Source organism: Uranotaenia lowii, chromosome 2 (assembly GCF_029784155.1).
Source record: "Uranotaenia lowii strain MFRU-FL chromosome 2, ASM2978415v1, whole genome shotgun sequence".
In the NCBI taxonomy this organism is placed as follows: domain Eukaryota; kingdom Metazoa; phylum Arthropoda; class Insecta; order Diptera; family Culicidae; genus Uranotaenia; species Uranotaenia lowii.
Window position 1 is genome coordinate 378,786,550 of NC_073692.1, and position 20,465 is coordinate 378,807,014.

General features: G+C 35.5%; 1 protein-coding gene across 2 annotated transcripts in view; it reads left to right on the forward strand.

Annotated features, from left to right (window-relative positions):
• The window catches only part of LOC129749554 (uncharacterized protein KIAA0930 homolog), a 34,114-nt gene extending 13,652 nt beyond the window's left edge, over nucleotides 1–20,462 (forward strand). The window contains exons 5-7 of one of the 2 annotated variants that reach the window (XM_055744561.1): nucleotides 5,096–6,355; nucleotides 6,456–6,605; nucleotides 19,792–20,462. In XM_055744561.1, the coding sequence (XP_055600536.1) occupies nucleotides 5,096–6,355; nucleotides 6,456–6,605; nucleotides 19,792–19,832 (1,451 nt within the window). In that variant the 3' untranslated portion in view covers nucleotides 19,833–20,462. The remainder of the gene's footprint in view (nucleotides 1–5,095; nucleotides 6,356–6,455; nucleotides 6,606–19,791) is intronic. The other variant, XM_055744562.1, reaches the window with a different exon arrangement.
• Nucleotides 20,463–20,465: the final 3 nt, after the last annotated feature.

The following is a 20,465-nucleotide window of genomic DNA, read 5'->3' on the forward strand; positions in this document are numbered from 1 at the left end:
GACATCTGTTATCATTGCAGATTATTAAATTGACATCTTTTTAATCTTTTTCCAATTTTTTTTTGTAAATAAAAAAAAAAACCCTGTCTAAAAGTGTGCTTCGGCATTAGATTGCTAAATAGGCGAATAAAAGTTAACAAAACGACACTTTGAGATACTTTGAAATTCTAAATTTGTTGAATTTTATTAATTAGCTGCCAGAAATCAGCCCGTTGAATTTAGAATAGCCTCCATTTGAAGTTCTATGTGATACATTTTCAAATTATTAAATCAATGAGGCAATTTTCTTACTGGCGTAAGCTCGCATGACTTACCGGTCCAAAGTTTTGTCCACCGGACTCGGTCTCCCCCAAGAGGTTTTTTGTCCACGAAGCTACTTTTTTCTCCAAACTTCGAATTTCAGAGCGCTCCAATGCTTACTTTTTCCATTTTCGCCAACTAATTCAGCGAAATGTTGGGGATTTTACAGCATTTGTGCATGATATTTTTGCGCACTACCGGAGAAATGCTTCTCATTTTCACGAAAGTTATGAAAAGTGGACCTCACGCTACGCCGAGTTTTAAATTAAACTGTTAACAACAACACTCAGCAGAAATAAAAAAAAACGAACACACACATATAGGATCTCAGTGAAAATTCATCTTTCTTTGAAGAGATCTAAATTCTACTTAAGACTAAAGCGTACATCTTTCAAGGATATAATGGCTAGCATCTTACTAATGCTAACACCACCAACCCATAGAAAGAGATCTATGTATGCAGTGACCGAGACTCGATCTCATGACCTCTGGCTTAGAAGACTTGAACGCTAAAATAAACTTTTCATACATTTAAACAACTCTAGAAAGTTTCGAGGAACGAGTACGGCTGAAATTTTATGTTTTAACCATACTCCATCGATTCCACCATGTTACACATGCTAGTCATGTCGTGTTTTTGAGTTATCGACAAAATAAGATTTTTTTCAGAATAAACAGAAAATTTTAATATGCGCATTGATAACTCATGTTTGTGAGAAATTCACAGCTTTTCGGTACGTCAAATTAGCAATTAAAGCAATTATTTTAAGGATTTTTTTGTTGGCAAATCTATTCCTATGAACTCCATTGTAGGCAGATTTTCCCCTTCACTCGCTCAGTTTTGCACTCCGCTGCACCATACAAAAACGATCACAAACCGTCGTCAGTCTATTGCTACCTCACTCATTCTCACGTTCATCCGCAACTGTTGATAGATGTGCTCATAAGAATTGGCATCAGTGGAACAGTTCTGAACTGGTTCAAGAATTATATAAGTAACAGAATGCAAAGAACAAAATTGGATTCATCTTACTCGGGATACAGGAACAATAACTAAGGTGTACCACAAGGAAGCTTTTTGGGTCCATTTTTATTTACGTTGTACATCAATGACATGAAAAAATGTTTACAGTGCCCAAGTAATCAAAAATCACATATTAACATAGAAGAGGGCTTTGAAACTTACATATTGGCTGACAAAGAAAAACAAGCGGCCAATTCCCTTGAGTGAACGATATGTACTCATTAATGAACTTGAAAGTTGCAAAAGTGGTTGTGCAAAAGTTGTAAGGGACTTAAGTCACAAAAAGGGCACAAAAGTGCTCTACGGGATTCACTAAGTAACAAAAAGTGCAGTCTTACAACAACACAACAACACAAAGCCAAATGCTAATGGTTTTTTAACGATCCAAATTATCATTTTTTTTTAAGATTTTCTAAAAATTTGCCCAGAGGGGCGTTGAGTTCGAAAATATTGCAAAAGGGGGCGATGAGTGAAAAAAAATTGAAAACCACTGGACTATACTACTAAGAAAACTGTTATGAAATATGGAATACTGTACCGAATAAGTAGAGACATGACTTTCTGGTAAAAAACAATCTACATGAAATCTGTAATTATGCCACACTTTGTATGTTGACTACAATTTTGCCTCACGTAACAGATACACAAACGAAGCAGCTTCAGAGAATGCAAAACGTTTTGCTTCGGTGCCGTATCGTTATCAATCTGGGTGTAAAAGTTAGCCATCTTTCTGCTTATTTATTTTTCGACCGGGAATAATTTATACGTTATGTTCGGCTTTCGGTCTTTCGGTCAAGATTTACAAAACTTTTTTATGTGTTCTTCAAGCAACGTTTCGAATTAATATTTATTCTTTTTCAAGGAACTAAAATAAAACATAGAGCATATAACATATTTCTTGTGAAACGAAAAAAAATTTCACTTACACATACATTCGTGCTATAGTCCGAAACAGATGCGCTCCTAAAGCGTTCATCAATCGTCGAATTCTGGCTTCAGCTCAAAAGTGAGGAAGATAGCGTGTAACTTACGTGCCCAATACTATAATCTGGCCTGGGCGGCGGTGCATAATCCGTATTCCGAATGACGTCCGAAGCAAAACTTTGTCCACTCGACTAACAGTTTGTTATTGTTGTTTGGGTTTCTCCTTCAAAGCCAGAAACCGGCGCCGATGAGTGCTTGTGAGCTATCAGACCCAGCCTTCAGAGAGCTACGACAATCGGCCCAAAGAACCCAAAGAAGAAACCCAAAAAACAATAACAAACTGTGAGTCGAGTGGATAAAGTTTTGCTTCGGACGTCATTCGGAGTACGGATTATGCGCCGCCGCCCAGGCGAGATTATAGTATTGGGCACGTAAGTTACACGCTATCTTCCTCACTTTTGAGCTGAAGCATTTTCAAATTTAAATTTTATAGCCAGAAACAGACGATTGATGAACGCTTTAGGAATGCATCTGTTTCGGACTATAGCACGAATGTTCGAGTAAGTGAAAATTTTTTCGTTTCACGAGAAATATGTTTTATGCTCTATGTTTTATTTTAGTTCCTTGAAAAAGAATAAATATTAATTCGAAACGTTGGATGAAGAACACATAAAAAAAGTGTTGTTAATCTTGACCAAAAGACCGAAAACCGAACATAACCTATAAATTATTCCCGGTAGAAAAATAAATAAGTAGAAAGATGGCTAACTTTTACTCCCAGATTGACCAAGAATACAAAACAAGATATTGCGAGTAGTACTAAGATGCAACCGATTTACTCCAAATGCTCTAATGCTTGACATACTGCATGGTTGTCAGTGGTCAATGGTTTACAAAATGAAGAAAGAATTGTTACCACCTTATTTACTGGATGGTCTGTAGAACGGAATCGATTGGATATCGATTGATAATAGAAGTCATTCAGAAATTGAATAAACAATGATAAAACAACTATCCAGATGATAAATAGTCCCCCCACTCCTAAAAATGCGTATGGGGTGGAAAAAGGACCAGAATGGGCCTGTGTGATCATCACAAAAAAACACTAACAGAATCTTTACTGTTCCATCGTCCACTTTCAGTTCAAAATGGTGCACTATCGGTGCAAAACTGAATGCCTAAACGAACAAATGATAGCAAAAATTTGCAACAATGATGGTTACCTGGTGCAAAACTGAATGACATCTAGATATTGCAATCATTATGATCAAACAAATAAATGGAAAAAATACATTGTGATGACTAGACATGAAATTTAAAATGATAAAACGATTGTATCCCATTTACCCGAAAACTATTGCCCAGAATGACTTTTCCCCAGAATGACAAATACCCGAAATCAAACCCCAGAATGAACCGTTTCCCAGAAAAAATTTCCCCAGAATGCACCATTTACCAGAATTCTTTTACCCAGAATAGAACATTTCCCAGAATGACACAAACCCCAGATTATTTCCTCCTGTATTTATTTATTTTATTTTTGTGCTGTTAAATCTAATGAATTCTTGTAAATTTCATATGATTCGAAATTAAATTTTTCAAAATGGTTTTTCAAATGAAACCAATTGTTTGAAAGTTTCCAACTAAAATTATTTCAGAACCGATATTATGTTTTGCGGTTTGGGTACTCGAATTATTTGGTTTTGGTATCCGACTCCTCACGCTGCGCGTTCGAAGTTTAAAGAAATATTGTCCTTCACGCTGTCGCGTGGCGGATGGGGCGAAGGGATCACCCCTAGCTTTCACGCAGACCTAGGAAGCCCCGGCAGACCTAGACCAATGTAATGGGGCCGCCGCTTCCGACGGCGGTCGGTTGCGGCTTGGCCGCAAAAGAATAAAGTTATGAATCCCCATTTTTTGAAACAATTCCTTGTTTTTTTTTTAAATAATTTCTAGTAAGGATAAATGTTTTCAATTTTCTGGGAAATGGTTCTTCTGGCGAAAAAAATTCTGGTAAATGGTTCATTCTGGTAAAAAAAAATCTGGGATATGGTACATTCTGGCGAAAATTTTTCTGGGGAATGGTTCGTCTGGGGAATGGTTCTTTCTGGCGATTGAAATTCTGGGGACTTTTCATTCTGGGCAATGGTTTTCGGGTAAATGGAGTACAACCGATAAAACTAATTCAATGTTTGGACAAAAACTGTTATAGATAGCGAAATAAATATTCAAAAAAAATAATGTTCTCGAATTGAAGCCTTGGAGCCAATGGGGTATGAGTGTATAAATGCTAAATTCGATTAAAAAAAAAAACACTTTAAAGTTGTTGTTTTGCTATTTCCCATATATATTCTCGGCATTCATACCCCTTTGGCTCTGATGTCCTCATATAACGTTCTTTAAACTCATTTCTTACGGAATCCAATCGCACGTTTTGCTTCCCAAGTTTACTTTCAAGCTTTTATTCGTTAATCTTTTTACTTTTCCAATCACTTACTCTGTGCCGTACTCCTTCTCTCTGTCAGAAGCTATTTTGATAATCAATGCCATAACAAAATCAATATTTTTTGTTTAGCTTTTGAATTTGGACCACGCCCGGGAAGCAGGACGATCGTTTCGTTTGATTTTATTTATTACATTTTTCGTTTTCGTTTGTATGATAGTACCGGAAAAAGCCCCATTATCAACAGCCTTTTTTGTGAGCATTTAAATGAACAGTAGAATCGAAACTAGCAAAATCATCTTTGGCTTGCGCTTATCAACGGATTTTTTTTCGGTTTCTTCATTTACTCGTCTCATGGTTCTATAATTATCATTTGATTTTTATTTTCGTTCCGTTTCTCTTAGATGATCGTCCTGCTTCGTCGGTGTCCGACTCGAAGCTGGCAGTGCTACCGGGTGATTGTCACGGGGTCACTGCAAGTGATGGCGCTACTACGCATGGCTCTTTGGGCCTAGCTGAGCAGCGGTTTTCGGAAGGGGGCCGACGTAAAAGCCGTAATAGTACGGGCTGTTGCAACTGCTTCGGGCCTCGAAAACGCTGGAGCGATACGGCTTCGGCACAAATGTCCGACATGTATTATGTACCGTGTGCCAAGTGTGAGCGAGAAGCGCAGGAGCTAAACGATTCGCCCGCTTGCCTGAGTACGGTTTCGAAAGGACGGACTGGCGCCAAGCATCGCAATTTACTGATAGTGGAAAGTGAGATTGAGTTTCCGGGATCCGGTGGAGCGAAGAAAAATAATGGAAAGAGTTGTGGATCCGATAAGAAGAGCCCCAAGAAAGACAAGATAGTCTTATCGCCAAGTATGAAGAAAAAAGAACAAGCGGTGACCAAGAGTAGAAGTGAGAAGCCTCAACAACCGGAGGAAGTCGAGATAGCAGATGATGCCGTTTCACTGAGTGGAGACCTGGCTGACGATGGGATGAAGGTGGGAGCAGTGATGAACGAATACGATGCTCATCATAGGATAAAAGTAAATGGAAAAGAAGAGTTTCCCGTCGAAGAGACTGTACACTCCAAGGGAAAAGCAATAGTAGCACAACAGAAAAACTCTCCAAAGCCTGGACGAGTGATACCGAAAAGAGACTCCAACCGAGGAGACTGTGATAAGAAAACCACGAAAACGACCACACCCAATAACCCAAATAACAGTACAACAAGTAATCGATTCTCCCTCATATACCGTAAGAGTAGCAACAAATTGACTATGAAACAAAAGTATCCTTCAGTGGATAGCAGTACTGATAACGCTAACAACAAACCGAGTCGTCGAAACAGTGGAACCACAGAAACTACCAATAAAGAAGACGTCAATGGAAACACGAACACGACAAAACTCGAGACCACAGGAACGACCACCGAGAATGAAACGACCTCCGAACAGGAACGACAGGAAAGTTCCAATATCGTTGAAGCGTTGCGATTGCTTCGCACCAAAAAGTTATGTGCCACGTTGCCTAAGGTTAAGAAGCCAACCTACAACAACTTCTACATGAGGCCACACAATCTCAGCGAGCGAGCAGTGGATCAAGTTCCGAAACGGCGAACTCCAGACGGAACCGACATTTATTACTGGTGTGATTACCACCCGAAAAAGAACAAAGGTTGTGATTTGATGCAGTTTTTCAGAAAAATCTTGTACTTGTTTCATTTAACATTACAGCAGTTTCAAATACATTTCTTCTCTTGCCTGTCTACTTTCAGAACTGGACGACGGCGCCTACAATCCGCTCTGGACGACCAAAGGTTTCACGCAAACATTCCACTTCTGGAAGGAGAACCGACGTCAGCAGTCGACGCCGCTCAACGCATTCCTAACGTACGTAACGCTGCCTTGGTGGAGCATAGCGAAAGGTAAGTGTATGAGCAGAAAATTTTCTAAAAATATAAGAATCACAAATTTCCTATTCAGAGGACACTATGTATATAGCACAAGTGCTTCGTGTAGGCTTCGGATGGTTTTAAGTTTTCTAAGCTTCAAAGATTTTAGACAGTGATCCTTCATAATGGCCCAGTATTTTCCAGTATTCAGTTCAGCAATTTCAGACCTTTCGGAACGAAATCTACATAATTTTGCATGGTGAAAAATCAAGTCAGAAGATCGTCGGACTGTCGTGAGCCTCCAGAAAAGGAGATGTCGCTTTTGTCGACACTTTTCCAAATACACTTGACAATTCGTGGTTTTTGCGATAGAGAAAGTTGTATTCCGCTTTCGTAGGTACAGATCGCTTGCCAAATAGGAGTTTCTTGGCTAGTTTGAACTTTTTTTGTGTCAGGAGGTTCATCGAGCTAGTTTTTTTTAAGTTACAGACAGGTTTCCTGGAATCTGTTTGAAGTCCCTCCTCAATAATGTCTGGACATCCATTACGCATACCTACATTAACTTCTGCTGCACCTACTACTAGACACGGTTTTTTGAGTTTCCTCGTCACGGTTTTGAGAGTTCTGACCTTAAACGTACGTAGTTCGACGTTGAAATCTAGTAGTAAACTCTATTAAGGTCCACTCTAGACGTCATCGATAGCTAAATATTGGAAGGCTCACGCGCTCTCAAGTCGGTCTAGGATGACGTCATCGTCGGGAAATATCTGAGGTGTAGCTTAAAAGTCCCGACCTTGCGCTGTAATAATACTTTACCTTCTGCGTAGTGATTGCCAGAGGGACGCCCGCTTTCGTGAGGACAAGACAAGACCTTATTCTGGGAGTTGAGTTCATTGCTAAAGGATCATTCTACTGGCAGGGTTTATTCCCTCGGAGTAGCGAGGCCTTCGACGCAGGGCGAGCCGTTTGAGCCGGAATAGGATGTTGTCTTAGTCGGGAATCATTGGAGTCGTAAAGTTAATCCTGCGAATGTGTTGTGACAAGTGCGAGTCCAGAATACAACTTGCAAAAAGGAAACGAGTGGTCAGGTCAGGCCGAGGAGGAGACGTGTTTCACTTCGAGTCTTCATGAAAAGAGATCGGATCTCGGGTCGCAAGAGGATCAGGCCTTGAGTCCACAAGAGAAGGGACATGCGTGAGAACCTCGTGTCGTTACAAGGAGTGGTCAGATCACGAGTCGTTAGAGGGGTGATCGGGCCTTGAGTGATGCAGAGGAGTGGTATGTGTACGTTAACCACGTGTCATTGTGACAAATGTATCCATCGGTTTCCCAAACTAACTAGCTGAGTAAGAAACCTCCTCTCAAGCCTCAGAGTCGGCACACTCGTTAGGATTTTCAGCTTAAGGAAGCACCTTAGTAGCTTGGATAGAATTCCCACTTTATTCTCCCCAAACAGTCAACAAATTAGGAGGGTACATACTACACAATTCCATCCCTCGTACGATGGTCCTACCTTGAGGTTATGCTGCACGATGCGTCGCAAGGCCCAAAGTTCACCTGGTTCGGTTGTGCGGTGGCTTTGCTGTTGGGCAACGATAAACGGTTCTGCGTAAATGGTAGGCTTTCTAGTCGTCGGTATCACACACTTTCGGGTTCCAGCGATTGACCTAGGAGCGATTCGGCACGAGGATCGCTGGCAGCCTGCACGAGGATTGCTGGCGGATTATGGTGAGCTCGACTTTCGGTTCTCGGTGTCTGCACATCGCGTCACGGATTTGGCACTCGTGGATATCCGGGATTTAGGCCAACAATTCGGGGTCTTATAGACTTGATGGGAGGATATCAAGGGAATTAGTGTGTTGCCAGGTACGGTGTTCTACCTGGAAGTTCAAGCTAGTCCAACTAAGCTTTGCTTTCTTTCAGTGGACGTAGTGACGGGTCTGAGCGCTCGAATCCTCATGAGGCTGCGTTAATTTGAGGGCTTTGACCCCGTAAAAGTTCAATGGCTTTGTCTTCATCCACCAATTCTTTTCATCATGCTCTATTTTCTTCGTTTGCCATTTTCGGTAGCGTTGATTATCCTTGCCAATCTTAGCACCATCTTGTGCCAAACTCCGCTGTTGACCTACCGCGCTGTGCTGTCCTTACTAAGACGCCTCCTCGGCATGTTACCCGTACAAACTTAAGAATCCCACTAAACCAGGAAGTAAAGTTCACGTACTGGTTACAGAAGGGGTCAGATCTTGAGTCGCTAAAGGAGAGATCAGCCCCCTAGTCGCCTAAGAGATGCAGTTTATGTGGAAGTCTCGATTCATTACGAGGAGATTCTGGTTCTCGAGTCGTACAAGGAGAGTCTTGACGTCGATGAGTATGCCTGGGAGCGCACTAGTGCAAAAAGTACTCCCACCGAAAAAAGATATTTTAACCATAACGACAGTTCGAGTTGTACCTGAGGTCTGCAACCCCAGGTGGAGCTTAGGAAGTAGGAAGCATACGTTGAGCATATCATGAGCTGGCCTTTCGGGATTCTTTATCAAATACCTACCTCTTTATCCTTTCGGACGATTTTTCCCGTTCTGGCTATTGAGCACGATTTGACCGTCTTTTAAATTTATTATATTTTTACAAACACAGTTTTCTATCTCAGGACATATAACTTGATGAACATAATTCCTAAAATTCTCTCAATCCATGTCAATCGTTTTCCAATTTCTCGGGCATCCCACATTCGCCAGATCACGCTCCGCTTGATCTAACCACCAAGCTCGTTGCTCTTCTGGTGCCTACTGCATTCGCAGCGAACACCTGTTTTGCAGGACAGTCGTCCGGCATTCTCGCAACACTTCCTGGCCAGCGTATCCGTCCAGCCTTTGCCACCTTCTGGATACTGGATACGCCGTAAAAGTCGTGCAAGCTAGTGGTTTATCTTTTGTCTCCACACTCCATTCTCATGTACGCCGCTGGTTCTTAACACTCGTCGTCGCTCAAATACTCCGAGTGTTCGCAGGTGTTTCTCGAGTCAAATCCACATCTCATGCCCGATTTGAAGGCTAAGAGAGCAAAATCTTGCGATCTCTTACATTCTTCCAAAAGGTACGAATAAGGTGCCGGATAACGCTCAATTGGTGTAGTTATCGTCGCTTTAGAAAGAAATTTATGTATGTACATATATGTATAAGGAGTGTATTCGAAAAAAATGCAACACTTTGATTTGTGAGTAACTTTTGAATGCATGGATGGAAATTGATGAAATTTTCAGTAAAGCTACTTAGTAATGTAATGTACGTTAGACCGCTGCAAGCTTTGCATGGAAATTTGAAATTCTTAAACTTTTACACCTCCCATAACTTTTTTTGGTATTTTTACTGCCAGAAATATCCATTCAGTCTTGAATTAGCGCAACGAGTTTTAATTTTGTATCGAAATTTGTATGGGAAAGCTAAATTTTTCATTCAAAAATCGCCAGAGATGTATTGAAAGTTTTAAAAAATCAACTTTGATGAAAAATATTGCTTGATTCTTGCAGCACAGTTCATGTGAACAAAGCACGAACCTTAGTTGAGGTCCAGAAAAGTTATTCGATGTGGTATATTTGAAAGCTGTGTAGCCGTAGGATGAAAAAAAGAAAATCTCAAAAAACTATTTTGCATTGCCAGAGAACTTATTGATTTAAATAACATTTGCAAAAACCTTTCATGCAATTATTAACAGCCCTAGCAAGCATAGTCTGCCATTTTAAATACTTTTCAATGGATTCAGATTATTTTTTTTGAAATGGTTATAAATTTTTTCATGAAATTCTTAGCTGCTTGTCATGTTAACGAAAAATAAAGCTTAAGAATATTCAAAACCTAAAATCAAAGACCGATTTCATTTCAAGCTTATTTGAATTTTCTGCATGATCAAATGTGCAAAAATTTCTTCTTGCATACAAATTTCCATACAAAATTGAAACGCGTTGCGCTAACTCAGAAATCAACCAAATCATCTCAAATTTACACTGATGCTTGGAGACAATCTGTTAAGTGGTTTTTGAGAAAGCGTCCAATACTGAAGTTGTTTTGTTTTTATTAGAGAGATAATACTGAAGTTCATTACCAAAATTTTTCGGGCAGGATCGAAAGAAATCCAGGAAAGTCCCAGTGGGAGACCCAAAAACAGCGGAAATGAACTATTCGACCAAAGTTCATGCATATAGTAAATCTTTTAAGAAGTCCTAGAGGACCCAACAGCTAAATTTGAGCTAAAATTTGTATAAAGTAAAGAAAGGTAATTGATTCCATGAAGTGAGAGGAATGTGAAAGGGGGTTTCAAGCTCAATCCAAAAATATGAATAGAGGAAGTGATAAAAAAGTTTAATTTCTCAGACTAGTTCCACAGATAACTAGTTCATCTAGCTGACTTATATATAGATCTGACTTCATTTCTATAAGGTAGAAAAGCTGCCTACCGGTAAAATAAACAAAATACGGTGGTAAAATCGAGCGCAAAATACTTGGAATGCATGTGGGGAGATATTTTGATAAATTTCGTAATGGACAGCAGAACGAACTCTTTAGCGGTCATCTGGCAGGTTTCCAACCAGGAACTTTGCATTGACAAGTCTTGCCTGTATTTCTCGGAGATAAACAAGGAGAAAAAATTGAAAAAATTAATGTCTAGTACTTGAGGAGGCCTACGATCTGTGGAAACTGTAAATTACTAAGTCTTCCATAACGATTGACACGATGAATGGCTAAAAATACAAAGAAGACTGCTTCCGAATGCGACCGTTTTCTCTTAAAAGCACTTCAATAGGTCTCATCAAGTTTATACTCTGTTTAAGTGGGATCTGAAAGCGCGCCATTACGCGAAAACGGTGGTGGGGTGATAAAATGTCAATTATGTTGTTTTTGTGCCGAAGGAGGATACTCGGCTAAATTTGTTATAACTCCGACCAAATCCTAAATTTTGAGTTATTTTGAAGGTCAAGCTTCAGGAAACAGCAAACGTATATGTATGTATGTATGTATTGAATCCACCTTGGGTTTACGGCAGCGCCGCGGTTGTGGCAAAAAAAATAACCCACACGTCCATCTTAGCTACCACGCAACACAATCATAGCCACTCAATGAGACTTCTAAGGGAATGGAATCGTAAGCAGAGGCACTTACGGTGTCCAGGGTTGAAAGGGGAAAAGTCTCGAGAAGCTATAACCAAGGATGGAAAAATTCGTTCACTAGCATGAACGCTAACGATTCTCAATCCCCGCTCCGTTCACGATGGTAGCATTGGCGATGCGAGCGTGAACAGACGATCGCCGATTGGTCGGATTGGCAATCCGAATGAATGAACTTTTAATAGGTTTGGGTGAATGAACCGATGGCCGAAACATTCGCCACAGTTAACTGGATCGATTTTTATTTTCACCACGACGCTCGTTGGATGAATAGATTCGCAAATGATTGTCGAAACACAATCGCCAAACGATTGCACGATTGCATTCGCGAATGTTTCTGTAACCGGTAAATGGATGCGCCATCAGGTGCTTGTTTTTCGGCTAATTTTGTGCGTGTTAAAGCCCCCGCGCTCGCTGACGGTTTGTTTTCTCATGATGTTAATTCAATTTATGTTGGATTAAGAACATTCAGCATATAGTTAATGAAAAAGTGGACTTTTGGACATTGCGGGAATAACTAAACGGACAAAGGGGGGGTTTGAAAATGTCCACTCTTGTTCACGAAGCGTAGGGATTTAGCTTTTGCCATATTGCCAAATAAAAATTTAAAAATGTTAAGATTTTAAAGCTACTTCAAAATTTGGCTAGTTTCAACATCCTAAAAAGGAAAAGGACATATTTCGATCTTTGCTTCATTCCTGAGTTTAGCACGAAAAATGTTGCGAAATTTTAAAATTCGTAATGAAGTTGTACTCGTCAGATAATTTCATAAAGGTATACATTTCATTCACATCAATAGATTGTTCATTCTAAACTATGCGTTGTAAATAGGAAATTTTAATTTTTAAATTCTGATTTCTTAACTTTTAGATTCTAAGTATGCACTAAATTGTTAATTCTAAATACATATTAAATTCTTAATTCTAAATTACAAATTATAAATTCTTAATTCTAAATTCTAAATTCTTAATTCTAAGATCTTAATTGGAAGTTCTTAACTCCAAATTCTAAATTCGTTATTCTAAATTCTAAATTCTTAATTCAAAATTCTTAATTCAAAATTCTTAATTACAAATTCTAAATTCCATTTTTTTAATTTTTAATTCTTAGTTCTCAATTCAAAATTCTAAACTCTAACCTCTAAATTCTAAATTCTACATTCAAAATTCAAAATTCTTTATTCAAAATTCTAAATTTTAAATTCTAAATTCTAAATTCTAAATTCTAAATTCTAAATTCTAAATTCTAAATTCTAAATTCTAAATTCTTAATTCTTAAATTCTAAATTTTAAATTCTGAACTCTAAATTCTAAATTCTAAATTCTAAATTCTAAATTCTAAATTCTAAATTCTAAATTCTAAATTCTAAATTCTAAATTCTAAATTCTTAATTCTAAATTCTAAATTCTAAATTCTAAATTCTAAATTCTAAATTCTAAATTCTAAATTCTAAATTCTAAATTCTAAATTCTAAATTCTAAATTCTAAATTCTAAATTCTAAATTCTAAATTCTAAATTCTAAATTCTAAATTCTAAATTCTAAATTCTAAATTCTAAATTCTAAATTCTAAATTCTAAATTCTAAATTCTAAATTCTAAATTCTAAATTCTAAATTCTAAATTCTAAATTCTAAATTCTAAATTCTAAATTCTAAATTCTAAATTCTAAATTCTAAATTCTAAATTCTAAATTCTAAATTCTAAATTCTAAATTCTAAATTCTAAATTCTAAATTCTAAATTCTAAATTCTAAATTCTAAATTCTAAATTCTAAATTCTAAATTCTAAATTCTAAATTCTAAATTCTAAATTCTAAATTCTAAATTCTAAATTCTAAATTCTAAATTCTAAATTCTGAATTCTGAATTCTAAATTGTAAATTCTTATTTCTAAACTCTAAATTGTAAATTCTGAATTCTTAATTCTTAATTCTAATTTTGTTATTCTAAATCCTTATTTATAAATTCTTAATTCCAAAATAGAAATTCTTAAATTTATGCACTTAACTCTTGAAATCCAAACCTTTGGCACTAAATTCTCAAGACTTAATTCTCAATGTTAAATTGTGAATTCGAAATGGTAGTTTTTCAATTCTAAATTTAAATTCTAAATTTCTTATCATAAATTTTCAATTCTTAATTTTTTCATTTGAGCATTAAATTCCAAAATTAATGTCTTCAAAATCCAGGGTAATATTGATCACTTTTTCCAATATTTTTCGATTATTTTTCCTACTAAGGGGATTGTGGAATGTTTCATATTTTTAAAACCAGTACTGGACTCCTATGAACGTAAAACATAGTTGCAGAAATTTATTGGACTACTTTAAATTTGATTTAAAAATAGATTTCTTCGCTGTTCAGGAATTGATGCTTTGAGGTTATATTGCTCAGTCTCCATTTTTACGGTTTTAACGAGTTTTCTTGATCGTAAAGGATACAAAACACCTTCATAATTGTTTACAAATTCTAACTAATCAGTTTTACCTTGCTATTTAACGTTTTCTTTTAAAAACATTTATAATCGAAAAAACACTGATGCTGCATACATCTAGGGGCAAAAATCATAATAATTGATAAATAGTTTTAGCTTCAAAGTACAAATAAATTTTAACTTCACACATTCCCCTAGGCCCTCCCGCTATTTCCATGTTCATTTTTTCTTTAAACTTAGTCATTTGATAGGATTCCTTTCCATTTGTCTAATAAGGGCTTATTCTTTGAAAATGTTCTTACTTTTTAAATATCAAAAATTTATTATTAAATGACTATAAAAATAGCACTATAACTATTCATATACAAAGAATATAAGTTTTTCTTCCACATTCAACCACCCATTTGCTTCTAAATACTTTTTGGTATCATCAGGAGATCTGTTTTTTGGCGAGCCTCGGAAAGAATAGATATTTTAAGATTTTGAAATTTCACTTTTAATAACAGAAAACATTTTCAAATACAAACCAAATTTTGTCTGTTTGATACTCAATTAATGGGCTTTAAAACGTAGAAAACAGTTTTCAAAAATTCAAACTATAGACCAAGTAATTGATCATAATGTGGAAAAATTTATAAATAGTCAAAGTTACCCCGGTGATCAAAGTTATCCCGTTTCACGGTACCTAAATCCTAATTCAAATCAAACATTTTTATTTTAAGATTTTAATTTGAACTTCTTATAGAAATATTTTCATTTCTTATTTCTAAATTTCTATTCAAAATTCTTAAATCATAATTCTTGATTCTAAATACAGGAAGAATTTAGAATAGACAGCCTCGAATGAGAACCTATAGTGGAGAAATAAGAACATAGAATAAAGAATTTTTAGCTTTAAATTTTGAATTTAGTATAAGGATTTAAGATTTAAGGTTTCAAAAATTAGAATAAAGAATTAAGCATTAAGAATTCAGAAATAAGAACTAAGAACCAAGAATTAAGAACTCAAAATTAAGAATTCAGAATTAAGAATTTAGAATTTACAATTAAGAACTAAGAATTCAGGATTTAGAATTTAGAATGTAGAATTTTGAATTCAGAATTTAGAATTTAGAGTTTTGAATTTTGAATTACGAATTAAGACTTTAGAAATAAGATTTTAGAATTAAGAACTAAGAATTTATGATTCCGAAATTAGAATTTCGAATTTAGATTTAGAAATTTGAAATTAAAATTTAACAAAAAAATGTTCTAGTGGACATATACCGAACCACTACGCTTCATGAACAAGAGTGAACATTTTCAAACCCCCCCTTTGTCCGTTTAGTTATTCCCGCAATATCCAAAAGTCCACTTTTTCATTAACTATATGCTGAATGTTCTTAATCCAACATAAATTGAATTAACATCATGAGAAAACAAACCGTCAGCGAGCGCGGGGGCTTTAACACGCACAAAATTAGCCGAAAAACAAGCACCTGATGGCGCATCCATTTACCGGTTACAGAAACATTCGCGAATGCAATCGTGCAATCGTTTGGCGATTGTGTTTCGACAATCATTTGCGAATCTATTCATCCAACGAGCGTCGTGGTGAAAATAAAAATCGATCCAGTTAACTGTGGCGAATGTTTCGGCCATCGGTTCATTCACCCGAACCTATTAAAAGTTCATTTATTCGGCATTGCAATCGTTAGTGTTTATTCTGGTGTGTGAATTTTTTCCTTGGCAGTTTGAATCGAACATATTCACCACGGATGGCCAATTGAACGTTCTTCGATGCGATTTTTTCCATGCTTGGCTATAACCATGTTGTTGTCTAACAAAGATAGCATGCAAACTATAATCCCGCCGCCAAGGCTTCCGAAAAAAGAGTGCGTCCTTATTTTACAAAAAGTAATCGAATACTTTCTTTTTCTCAACCATGTCAAATTCCCTTGACATAAATTGAGGAACGTCTAGTATTCAATACGGTACTAGCATACACGGTAACCCGCTCCTTTTGTAAAACGAGGATACCCATATGCCCCTACCCTAGATATAAATAAAATACAATAGATATACATATGTATATACATACATACATACATACATACATACATATGTATATTACTTTGATTTATCGGCCTAGCGGTGAAAAGTGATGTCCTTTTTAGTAGGGACATCTAAAGATTATGAAATTTTTATATAGATGGATAGAAGGTTAGAAGAAATGAAAGATGGTGAGGAACAAAAATTTGGTATGTGATGGTAATGCTTCTAGACAAATTCTACCCGCTCATTTTCACCATCTTTCATTTCTTCTAACCTTCTATCCATCTATATAAAAATTTCATAATCTTTAGATGTCCCTACTAAAAAGGACATCACTTTTCACCGCTAGGCCGATAAATCAAAGTAACAAACAAAAATTACGGTGGTTAATCTCTTCATAAAATAGATATATAATATAATAAAATATAATATGAATATAATGTTATAGCATATGCAAAATATTACATTTATGAATCACATTGTATTGAAATTATATAATTTAGTACAATATAAAAAAAAGTTATATACTGTAAAGGCTAGCTTTCAACCAGACCGAACTGAGTGCCATGAGAAAATTTAGAAACAACTAAAATTGAATTTCTTGTCATTTATATTGAAGATCGAAAAGGAGAATACTATTGGTTATTATAAATTCCATCCCGTTTCAAATAACGAAATTACTAAAAGAAATAAATTCCATGGATTATAAACTATCGACTCTGATGCAGGATTTTTATTAGACTTTATCTTAAGTTGAAAATATTAGCACAAAAAGTTTAAAAAAAGTGCTGATGGCGTTAATTTCGGTCTGATCGAATCCCAACCAAATATAAATTTAAAAAATAAAAAATAAAAAAAAATAAAATTCCAACTAATAAATCAGCTGATACCTTTTAAATGATAGTCTTTTGATTTATGAGTTTATTGAAAAAAAAAAATAAAATAAATGTTAACAGAATAAACATGTTCATATTTGGTCGGACTCGACAAAGCTGAAGGTCATTTTTAGCACTCAAATATGAATCTCGAGCCGCAATTGGCGAGTATCGGATAAGTGAATTTGATTAGCCAAAAATCATTTGATTTGATTTCATGCTACAAAGTTTCTTTTCGTTTGTTGAGAATTTCCTTTCTATCTGCTAACTATAACGATAAGTGTATCTATTACATGCATTTGACGATTTTTTAGCTTTGGTCGAATCTCAACAAAATATAAACAATCAATAAATAAAATGCAACACAAACACGAATACTGAAATATAATAAAAAAAAACCAGTAATTGCTGAAATCAAAACTTCATTAAATGTTTAAATATGTAAAAAGGAAATGTTGAATAAGAACCTAGAGAACATTATCAATACTTTAACGGAATGAATAAATGAAAATATGCTGAAGATTCGCCAAGTTTTACACCGCCTTGTCCTCTGATACAATTTTTTTTTAAAAATATTATCAAATTAAGTACCTAAAATACGAGTCTAAAGAACGCAATTTTAAACTTATTCTAGAATCTGTAAAAAAGTAAAACAAAATAATAAAAATGGAGATCAAACCTCCTGTGGGATATGGATGTATATTATTATATGATTACAGGATAATAAAAACATTCAGTCATTGTTTCCGTGATGTTCAATGTCTGATGCGTAAATGGATGAATGACTGACGATCAACATTTGAAAACCAGCAGCTGTAAGAAAAATGAAACTTGTTATGTAGATCCAGCACTATCTAGAGTGAATGTCGTTTCATAATTAAAGCTTAGTGCTGAAATAAAAACGGATTTATACCTGGAATACCTATGGATTAATTTTGAAAGAAATTCTAGAACAGTATAATTTATTCGTAATGCACATGTGTTCACGTGAGAAGTTATACAATATGGTTTGTTACGAATGTAGAACGAATTAGGCCGACGCAGTCTTGATTACTAATTCAAAACATTTCCTAAATGAAAATGAAAAAAAAAACACTTTAACTGTCAAAATAACATTGAAATTAACAAATCATTTATTTTGTGAACTGAAATATTTGAAATCAAAAAATTTATATTGCACCATTAATCATCATTGCGGTTTAACTGTCTAATTTAAAGTAATATGATAAAAAGTAATGCCATTGGTAACAAACTTCCTGATTTAGACGCGATCGAATATTAACATAAACAACTATGGTAATGAAGAATGAACAGTATAAACTGTACATAAATAATGCTTCTCAATTATTGAACCACAATTTTCGTGCTAACAAAATAAATGATTTGTTAAGGGTTATGTTTTAAAATAATTTACTAACAAAAAAAAAAGTGCAATGACTGACAAAAAGAAACATAACTACAAACCAAACATACATACAATCTTTATAATTTTTTTTTTTAATTTGAGTGTTCGGCGAATATCATATAATAATCAACAGCACCAGAAATTAAAACAAAGTTTGATGATTTCAATACTCAATGATATGAAGAAAATAGAATTTAAAAAAAATTGAAACGAAGTAAGCAAGTCAATCAATAAACTTCTGAAACTTAACAGCAACAGCAGCAGCGCAATTAATATATGTTACTCGCTAATAATCGCACCTCAACCGCAATGTTTCAACACTCTGCAATTGCAACCAAACAGGCTAATGAAGACTGGGTTTAATGCATACTTTTACCAATCTGTGCCTAGCACCAAATTCTGTATCAACATTAAAATTGAAGAGAGAGCAAAGGAAGTAGATAGAAAAAAAGGAAAACAGAAATAAAGAGAGGCAAGAAAATGGAAATTCCTCACCGGGTTTGTTGTGTGGTATTGGTTTTCGTTAACGACGCCTCCTACGATGCTTCTTGTCAACATGCTCGGACATGTTTGATCGGGCTGGGCAGCTTTCTCAGCGTATATTTTTCAACCAACACAAATTTACACTACCCCGATTTTGTTCAGCTTTAAACTTAAACTTTCCCCGAAAAACATGAACCTAAACAACGTTTTCGATTCACTACTCTTTTTATGCACAATTGCTTGTAAACATCACGATACCGCACAGAAAGATCGAACCCTCTCACAACTTTGTAGCACCAGAACACCAGAATTCAATTCGATAGAATTCGAAACAGCTAAAATTCTTCAATCTAAGGGTCATTAGAATTCACTCTTAGCAAAACTCGCGCTTTCTTTTTTGCCTTAAATCCTAATTTTTAAGCGCGGCAGAACATTTTTCTATGCTTGAAAATTTCTTCATTCCGCATTAATTAGTCTTTTTCACCACTTCTACCGCGACGAGAACATAAAATCACCGCTGGATAAACACGTTCCAAAGAGCTGGGAGAAAAAGGGCAAACGAACTGTTCGCGTCGGGTGCTCAACGAAGACTGAGCTTCAGGAAACAGCAAACGTTATCAAATAAAGCTTTGATTAAAAAAAAGTTGGTTCATAGTATGCATTAAAGATGGCGCATATGTTGCCCAAAAATCAAATCAAAAAATTTCTTTAAATTGGACGCTATCTCAAAAACCACTAGTAACGTAACGTTAATCTAATAATGATAATCATGTGGGTTTATTAAGAAAATCTCATTATAATTTTCCTTTTCTAATTTTCTCTTTTCACAGATCTTCTTGATCATCGCGAACAACCGATACTTACCTTCTAGATACAGTTCGGAACTGGATCGAATCTTGAAGGCTCCATCTCTAGAAGCAAGTGCTTAGTCATCAATCTCTAAATGTGGTATTCCTAAAAAAAATTGCAGTAAACGGAACACGCAAACTCAGCGAGGTAAATATTTTATACTATCGCCACACGAACTCATCTAACTACTACAATAATGAAAAATGGTATTGAAAGGTTTTTGTTTTGGTCATTATTTTTTGTAGGATAATAGAAAATAAGGCTAGGGACTGCTCAGTGCTTATACAATTTGTACGGCTTATAATAGACGTATTATTAAAATAATTTTTCGAGGGAAAGGATTTCTTTAGTGATTTTTTAACATAATTTTAAATGATATTTTTAATTTCCTATAGTAAGTTTGTAATCCTAGTCATCGAGACCAGTGAAAAAAATTGGAACGAAGAATCTCTAGTTTAAAAAAAAAATTTTTTGTTGCATTTTTAGTGATATTTTATTTCCAAAAGCTAAATTTACGGTCGATAGCATTCTTATGATTACAAATTTAGCTGTTACTTAAGCCAGCACTGGTACCACTGAAAGACCTAGAAACGTTCTGCAAGGACAACAAATAGCAAACAGGAAAAAAATAAATTCTTATGCGTAACATCTACTC